This window comes from Garra rufa, chromosome 2 (assembly GCF_049309525.1).
Source record: "Garra rufa chromosome 2, GarRuf1.0, whole genome shotgun sequence".
Classification (NCBI taxonomy): domain Eukaryota; kingdom Metazoa; phylum Chordata; class Actinopteri; order Cypriniformes; family Cyprinidae; genus Garra; species Garra rufa.
The window spans coordinates 36,209,238-36,218,574 of record NC_133362.1 but is presented as its reverse complement, the minus strand read 5'-3'; the positions used below and the strand labels follow the sequence as shown (position 1 = coordinate 36,218,574).

The 9,337-nt window shown below is 34.9% G+C and overlaps 1 protein-coding gene across 1 annotated transcript; it reads left to right on the top strand.

Moving 5' to 3' along the window:
• Positions 1 to 2,439: 2,439 nt before the first annotated feature.
• aifm2 (AIF family member 2) lies at positions 2,440 to 9,133 on the top strand. The gene is made up of 9 exons (XM_073835170.1): positions 2,440 to 2,508; positions 3,035 to 3,224; positions 3,305 to 3,420; positions 3,511 to 3,630; positions 3,746 to 3,838; positions 3,927 to 4,035; positions 6,825 to 6,977; positions 7,929 to 8,129; positions 8,729 to 9,133. Exons 2-9 carry the CDS (start codon positions 3,050 to 3,052, stop codon positions 8,881 to 8,883), a joined length of 1,122 nt encoding a protein of 373 aa, XP_073691271.1. The 5' UTR covers positions 2,440 to 2,508; positions 3,035 to 3,049; the 3' UTR covers positions 8,884 to 9,133.
• The last annotated feature ends 204 nt before the right edge of the window (positions 9,134 to 9,337 follow it).

Sequence of the window (9,337 nt, the reverse complement as noted above, 5' to 3'; positions counted from 1 at the left end):
CCATTTTTCATAAAGTGCTTTTTCAGACTAGAGGAAAGAAAACATCCAAAAAACACTGTTAAGTGTTTCTTTTATAGCACTTTAGATATTTGTGTCAATAGATTTCAATTACAATCCATATTTTTAAAGGCTGTTTTCGCAAAATGAGTTTTTCTTCTACACTGAGCCATAAATCTCCACTTCAGTAGCACTTACACACACCAACCTTAACATTTTTATTCCTGTCTATATTCTATAGGTTTTTAAAGAGGGTTCATATATGCTTTGCTTGATTTTACACAAAACATAGTGTTTCCTGCCTGTTTTTTTTTTCCGGAATTATGGCGTAACAAAATGAGATACTTAAAATCCCCTCTGTAAAAACTTTTGACTCTAATATGTAAAAAAAAAATAAAGAAGAATTTTGAAACTGACTTCATCCAGTGTTTTGATTTTTGTACTAGAAATGTGTGCAAATTAGTGCATATTTAATTAAATAATGCCTCATTTACATATTTAAACCTAACATTTTAGAAAACCTATAATACAAAAAAATAAATAAATGCAATTTTCAAAGTAATCAATCAACTAGGTAAGCAAGGTGATAACTTTTAATTAATTTTTTACCCTATTCACCTGCAGTGTCTCGCCTTAAAAATCTGGACAGGGCTTGCTTGTTTGTTTTTAATATAAAAAGTTACATTTTTGGCAAACGTAAAAGCCCTTTCACACCAAAAGTGAAATAAATCAGCCTCCGGCTGAATAAAAAGTAAATTCACATCTATACAGTAGAACACAGGTAAAGAAAATTCAGAACAAATGTTAGTTTATGTAAAGCAATGTTTGCTTATTTGTATGGTTGAATTGGATCATTGAAGGTCAGCAGTAAAGACACTGTTTAATACAACTGTATTGAATACATAAAGGATATTTGTGTTATTTAACATGTTTAATTATTGCAGGTTTGAGTCATATTCTGAGTTTGCATAACACAGTTTTTATTCATTTTGAGGAATACTGAATCTGTTTTTGTGCAAGTGGGTAAATGCCTGTTCACATTTAGTCTGGTACTACAGTAAGCATCATGTTCACACAGTGCACACAACTCTGCACTTACTCAAGATTTCTCTCACCATGGGGACAGGAGATAAGGACCAGTCATAAGGGTCATTTTTTTAAACTGAGATTTACACATATTCTGAAAACTGAATAAGCTTTCTATTGATGCATGGTTGGTTAGTATAGGACAACTATTTGAAAATCTGGAATCTGAGGGTGCAAAAAAAAAAAAAAGTAAATATTGAGAAAATCGCCTTTAAAGTTGTCTAAATGAAGCACTTAGCCATGCATATTACTAATCATTAAGTTTTGATTTATTTACGGTAGGAAATTTACAAAGAATTTTCCTGGGATATGATCTTAATATCCTAATGATTTTTGGCATAAAGGAAAAATCAATCATTTTGACCCATGCAATGTATTTTTGGCTACTGCTACAAATAACCCTGTGCGACTTATGGTCCAGGGTCACAAATAGGAAAACACAGTAACGTGTGTTACATTTTTTAATAAGTAACTCAGATATTTTTTTGGAAATTAAAAAGTAATGCATTACTTTACTAGTGTACTTGAAAAAAGTAATCTGATTATGTAACTCACGTTACTTGTAATGTACCCCCAACACTGGTGCATGTAACATGCGTTTACTCATCTCATTTGCGCAAAAACAGATCCAGTATTTCCTCAAATTGAATAAAAACAGTCAAATGCAAACTCAGAATATGACACATTCCATTTCATCAACCAATGTATTTTCTGCTGACCTTCGTTGATTCAGTTCAACCATACTAATAAAAAAGTAGCGCAAAAGTTTTGCTTTCCATAAAAGGTAACTAAGTTACTTCTTTACCGTGTGAAGCAATTTGTAATGCATTACTTTTGAAAGTAACTTTCCTCAACACTGGCTATCAGTTATATTTCTAAATAATATTTCGTATTATTATTTGATATTCATTCTTGGAAAAATACATGTACAACGTAGATCTGGTATACAGTAAATCAGTTGAAGAAAACTTTGTCATCGTGACTCAGCTGGACTTCTGACCTTTCACTGATATGTAAAGTGTTTCGATGAATCATCTGGGAATATGAATCACAACGATTACTGCAGTTGGACAACATTTGTGTAAATCTGCTTTATTTATTTGTTTGTTTTAAATGTATTTATCTTTTCCTTATTCTTAAAATGACCTTCTGATTCAACCTCTTATGAGAGCAGCAGTCAGTGGTATAAAAGAGGAAAAAAGTACACATTTCACCACTCACGCAACCAAACAGACACGCCCACTCGACGCTAACCAAGTTCTTTGCCATTGGCTACGATGCAACTCAATCACAAAAGTCCCGCCCACCACCATACTACGCGCTCTACTATTGGATATAATACAGTTCTATAAGCAGAAAGACATGAAGACATCCGTGTAGAAGAACGAAGCCCGAATACAATCAGAAGCCTCCACACATTAGTTGGTATGTATACAAAAAAACTTTTACGCTGCATGCAAAAGATTATGAGCATTTGTATGAGCTTTAATATAGCGGTACGTGTTAATCGCAGGCACAGTATATGGATATATACCATTATATGAGCACATAGGTGTAGGCCACTTTGTTTATGTTAAAACATTTATCGTCAGTGTTTTTCTTAATCTTGTCATCTATTATTACCAAGCATTTCGGGTGAAGTAATTGTATTAAAATATATACATTTCTATATAAGATAAAGGAATGCTTACTTATCTTCCAAATTGAGGTACAATCGCCTTTTTGGACATGCATAGTAAAAAGACGTGTAGAAATGTGCAATAATGGGTATTTCTTATATATATATATATATGTGTGTGTGTGTGTGTGTGTGTGTGTGTGTGTGTGTGTGTGTGTGTGTTCAAAATGTATACTTTAAAAAAAAGAAACGAACACTTTTCAAGGATGCATCATGAAATTTTGAATTTAGCTTAAGACATTTTAATTGTTTTTTTTCCTTCTCTCTTCTCAGTAGTGAAGCAGCATTATGGGTGGTCAGGTGTCCATTGACAATAATGTCCATGTGGTGATTGTTGGCGGTGGTTTTGGTGGCATTGCAGCTGCTCAACACCTTAAACATCATGGAGTGCCTTTCATGCTTATTGACATCCTGGATGCGTTTCATCACAACGTTGCAGCACTGCGTGCCTCAGTTCAACCTGGTATGCTAATAATAAGATGTCTAATGTAATAAAACAAACAAAATAATTCACTAATGCAGTTATTTTGTATGTTCATCTAGGTTTTGCCAAACAGACATTCATACCATACAAAGAGACATTTGGACTGAATTTCCTCCAAGGCCGTGTCGTGCAGATAGACACCGAAACGCAGACAGTTGTGCTTGACAATGAAAAGGTATGTAATATAACAATGTTCCAGCAAAAGAAAACAAATAATGAGCATATGTGAGCGTCAGTAAGTGCTTATGTTAATCTACATCTACAGCAAGTACGTTATTCCCACCTCATTCTGTGTACTGGAACAAGCGGACATTTCCCAGGCAAACACAATTCTGTGGACACCTACCAGTTAGCTATTCAGAAGTATGAGGACTTTGTTAAAGTGGTGAGTTGTGTTTATTTTGAGCTGTTACATAACCACAGTGTGATATGATGTTAACTGACAACACAGCCTATACTGTTAAAAAGCGACTTATTTACATTTTCATGTAATGTTTCAGATCCAGGAAGCAGGCACGGTTGTAGTTGTTGGTGGCGGAACCACCGGTGTTGAAATGGCTGCTGAAATCAGGACTGAATTTACTGACAAGAAGGTAGAACTCTGCATTTGCACACAAATGGACTTTGCATTTTATATTGTAAGGTTACCTTTTTTTATTGTCTCACGCAAATTTCATGTAGGTGATTTTGATCCACCCGCGGGAGGAGGTGGCTGATCCTGATCTATTGCCGTCTGTCAAAGAACAAGCCAAACAGGTGCTGCTGGAAAAGGGGGTGGAGCTGTTACTAGGTAATGATCTTGCGTGTCAGGGTTGCTTAGCATCTACAGGGGCATCACATGTCTGTTATTCTTCTGAGGGAACTACAGTGAGAAATATGAGACACTGGAGACCCAGTGTTGCTGATACAGATATTGATATTGAAATTGATGGGAAACATATTGTCTCACACTGACAGTTGCTGCATTTCAAAACATAAGAAACAAAAACATTGGCTCAAATTTGAATGCTGATATTTGGTAATTGCGCTCCAATATAAATAATACTATTAGCAGTTGTGCAGTTGTTAGCAAATTTAACTGGAAGCAGATCCTGAGAATGACTGTAGAAAACTTCTTGTGTGTGTGTGTGTGTGTGTGTGTGTGTGTGTGTGTGTGTGTGTGTGTGTGTGTGTGTGTGTGTGTGTGTTTTACCACTGAATAAAAAAAATTTAAAAAGGTAATTACGACTTTTAATGTCACAAAAATTACCTTTTTTCTCGCAGTTTCGAGTTTACATCTCGAAATTCTGACTTTTTTCCTCAGAAATGTGAGATATAAACTTGCAATTGCGAGTTAGAGGCCTGGTTTCACAGACAGGGATTAGATTTAGCCAGGATTAGGCAATAGTTTAATTAGGACATTTAAGTATTTTTTTTATAGACATGCCTTAGAAAAAACATTGCTGGTGTGCATCTTGAGGCAAAACAAAGGGAGTGATATATGTTAATATCAGTCAGAGGAAGTTTCTTTCAGTTTAAACGGCTCAGATTTAAATTTTAGTCTGGGACTAGGCTTAAGCCTTGTCTGTGAAACCGGGGGATAAAGTCAGAATTGTAAAATATATACTCGCAATTCTGAGAAATGAAGTCAGAATTGCGTGATATAAACTCGTTATTGTGAATTCTAAAGACACAATTGTAAAATATAAACTGGAAATTCTAAGAAACAAACTGGAAATTCTGAGATATAAACTCACAATTCTGAGAAATAAACTGGCAATTCTGAGACATGTATATGAGATATGGAATTGCGTGATATAAATTCAGATAAAAAGTCAGAATTGTGAAAATGAAGCTAGAATTGCATGATATAAACTCGCAATTGCATGTTAGTCACAATTGCAGGAAATAAACAGGCAATTCTGGGAAATTACCTGGAAATTCTGAGATATAAACTGGCAAAACTGAGATATACACTCGCAATTCTGAGAAATAAACTCACAAATCTAAGAAATGAAAGCAGAATTACGTTAAAACAATCTCGCAAAAGCGAGTAAGAAATGAATTGGATGATAAACTTGCAGTTTCAAGGTATAAAATCAGAATTTTGAGATATAAACTTGCAATTCTGAGAAATAAAGTCAGAATTGTGTGGTATAAACTCGCTATTGCAAGTTATAAAGTCAGAATTGTGTGATATAAACTCAGAATTGCATGTTAGTCAAATAAACTGGCAATTCTGAGAAATAAACTGGAAATTCTGAGATATAAACTGGCAATCCTGAGATATAAACTGGCAAAACTGAGACGTAAACTCGCAATTCTGAGAAATAAACTTGCAGTTTTGAGAAATAAACTCACAATTCTAAGAAATAAAGTCAGAAAGAGAGGACTTTTTATAACTTGCAATTGTGGGTTTATATCTCAATTTATTCTGTGAAAAAAAAAAATTGAATTGTGAGATAAAAGTCGCAATAAACCTTTTTTATTTTTTATTTATTGGCGGAAACGGGCTTCCATATATTTTTCTTAATGAGAGCTTTAAAATACTATACAGCGAACAGCTGTAATCAATATTTCATGTCCACCTATTGATTTATTTAATTAGAAGCCAGTTAAGGTTGGGTATGGGGCTAAGGGGACTTTCCTCATCCTGAAAGTGTTTAGATTGATTGTACATTATTCCTTACATATGTGATCTATATGGGGAGTTTGCCGTTTCAGGAAAAGGAAATAAAAAATTTGATTATGCAAAATAATACAATATTGGATTACATGCACTATGCTTTAGGCCACATATAAAGTACTGTGCAACAGTCTTAGGCCATAAGTATTTTCACAAACAAAAAATAGTTTTGTCTTTTTTTTTTTTTTCGCTGTAGTGTGTCAGTAGGAAATATCAGTTTACATTTCCAAACATTCTGTTTGCCAATAATTGTAACAATACAGTGAGATTTTTGTTTGCACAAGTAGTCTGACAAAAGGCAGTGCTCCACACAGAGATCTGATCTCACCATCATCCAGTCTGTCTGCATTTACAAGAAGAAACAAACTGAGACAGACTAAATCCAGAAGAACAGTGGCAACATCTACAAGACGCTTGAGGAAACCTTCCTGCAAAGCTACAGTACTGTAAAAAGTTTTAGGCACTTGTGTAAAAAAAATAGAAACAAAGTGATCTATCAACTAAATCAAATCAACATTCGGTGTGACACAGCTTTTGTTCTAGGTACAGTTTTTCAGGTACCTGTAAGGTTTTTTCAAGTGTCTTGGAGATTTTGTCACAGTTCATCTGGATTTAGTCTGTCATGTAATCACAGACTTACTGGATGATGGTAAAATCAGATTTCTGTGTGGAGCACTTATTTCTTGTGCATACAAAAATCTCCCTGGATTATTACAATTAATGGCAAAAGGAATGTTTGGAAATGTAAACTGATATTTTCTACTGACACACTACATCAAAATATAGAAATAACTGTCTTAAAACCTTGTTTTGTTGTTGGGGAAAATACTTATGGCCTATAGCTTTTGCACAGTAACGAATAACATAAAATGTGCGACTGTTTTCTTCTCTTTTTCCTATTTACCTGAATGAAGGGCGGAAAGTGACGAACCTTAATGAGCTGGAATTAAATGTGTGTCGGAAGGACATGGTGGTCAAGACCGATAAGAACGATCAGGTCACTGCGGATCTAATTATCTGCTGCACAGGAAGTAAGATCAACTCTGAGGCATACAGGTCCAGTCTGAGTAAGTGCTTTTTGTATGTAATAAATGAGCTAATAGTTATTTGTGATTGTTGAAATTCGATCTAATCTTAGTAATCTTTATTTACATCCTCAAATGGAATTTGGGTGATAGCTGTTTTGTGTGAATTCGCTGAACAGTCATAAAATAGCAGAATTTCATTCATTTTGGAACAAAACATGATTTCCATATAGTGGAATTCAGTGGGACCCAACATATTGAAGGTCCAAATTGCAAATTTGTAATTTTCAAAACAGCTTCAAATGCTCTTCACAATCCCAGCCAAGGAATAACGATCAGTTATTTCCAAAAATTTTTTAAAGTTGCAGGAGAAAATGAGATGAGTTTTTCAACCCCACCTTACCTTTTTGAACCAGAGTACACAGATGAAGAACTAACCATGTGTGACTTTTCCAAAGGGATTTCTCTTCTTTTATTCCTCAACTGGGATCGTATAGAGTCCTTTAAAGCTGCATTGAAACTGAAATTTGGACCTGAAACCTGTCGGATTTCATTGAAGTCCACTATATGCAGAAAAATCCTGGAATGTTTTCCTTAAAAAACGCAATTGCTTTTCGACTGAAGAAGGAAAATCAGGAAATTTTTATTCCAGAAGTGAAGAGAAAAGCATTTTTATAGGTACCATTTCAAACACCGATTATTAATATATGTGAATATTTTTGGATTACCCCATATTTTGTGTGCATGATAAAAGTTATGGCTAATTCATAAGGGATAATCATGCCTTATTAAAAACTACACTTCCCTGGTTAGGATTGTGTACTTGTGCAGTTGCAAAGCTTGGAGAATGTTATATTTATGTTTTCATGTCACACAATTCTTTGTTGACTTGTAGTTTAGTCCTTTTATGATCTCATTTAACTGGTTGATTCCTCACCCATTCACTCTCACTCTGTGTGTTTATATTTGGTCTTTTTTTTTCTGATATTTCAGGTGCGTCTATGACCGAGAGTGGTGCTCTGAAGGTCAACAAGCACCTGCAGGTAGAAGGCTTTACCAATGTGTATGCTGTGGGTGACTGTGTCAATCTCGATGAACCCAAGTTGGCGTATCATGCTGGACTTCATGCTGCGGTTGCAGCCACCAATATCATAAACAGCCTGACAGGAAAATGTTTAACCTCATATCACACAGGTAACATAAATCAACCAGCAATATAGTTTTTTTTTCTCATAGTTCTTTATAGCCTATAAATTATAGGGATAGTCCACAAAAAAATGAAACTTCTGTCATTAATTACTCACCCTCATGTCGTTCCAAAGCTGTAAGACCTTCGTTCATCTTCAGAACACAAATTAAGATTTTTTGTGAATCTGAGAACTTTCTGAACCTCCATAGACAGCAAGGGTCCTACCACATCAAGGTCCAGAAAGGTACCAAGAACATCAACAAAATAGTCCATGTGACAGTGGCTCAACCGTAATTTTATGAAGCTACAGTGTGAGAATACTTTTTGTTGCGCAGAAACTAAAATAACAGCTATTTTGTCTATGTTCTTGGTACCTTTGTGGACCTCGAACATTGTAGGACCCTTGCTGTCTAAGAAAGCTTTTGTATTTCTTCCAAAATATCTTAATTTGTGTTCTGACGATGAACTAAGGTCTTATGGCTTTGGAAACGACACGAGGGTGAGTGACAGAATTAAAGACAGAATTTTCATTTTTGGGTGAACTGTCCTTTTATAAACTGAATTCAGACAGCAGTTGACTGATCAATGTCCTTTCCCCAATCAGGTAATGTTACTATGCTGATTGCTATGGGCAAGGATGCTGGAGTAGGCCAGTTTAATGGCTATAAACTACCTCGCTTTTTGGTCACCAAGGGTAAGAGCCAAAGCTTGCTGCTGTGGAAGAGCTGGAAGGAAATGGGCCAAAAAGCTCCTAATTAACACAAGGCTAACAAACCATGTGTACATCATACTCAAAATGTCTGAACTAGAACACAGTTCTGTTTTACCTGACTTGTCACTTTCTTTTGTATCATTGTCCTAATAATAAATTAAACCAAACCAGAAGGATGCTTTATGTTAAACAAATAACCAACAATATATATTAACCTCCTTATAACATAATGCAATTACCATTTTATATATTTATACATTTGTGAAACAAATAAATCCATTTACATTCACAATATAGTTTAGTGTTGGTATTATTTATTGATAGTAGCTTCTTGTTCCTGGATTGACCACGTGATGTTTGATGAACTGCTAGTGGTTCTCCACTAGAGGGCGATCATACAATATAAATCAAATCCTTCTAGCCTGGCCAGCAAAACAAGATGCTGAGTCACTGAATATAGATATTGTTTTTCATAACTATTAGAGAGAAAAATGATTTTGA

Bases quoted from the DNA above. Each gene is read 5' to 3' on its own strand.
- aifm2 (XM_073835170.1), top strand. From the start codon at position 3,050: ATGGGTGGTCAGGTGTCCATTGACAATAATGTCCATGTGGTGATTGTT. The intron at 3,225-3,304 runs GTATGCTAATAA...ATGTTCATCTAG, and splicing joins GCGTGCCTCAGTTCAACCTG to GTTTTGCCAAACAGACATTC. The intron at 6,978-7,928 runs GTAAGTGCTTTT...CTGATATTTCAG, and splicing joins GGCATACAGGTCCAGTCTGA to GTGCGTCTATGACCGAGAGT.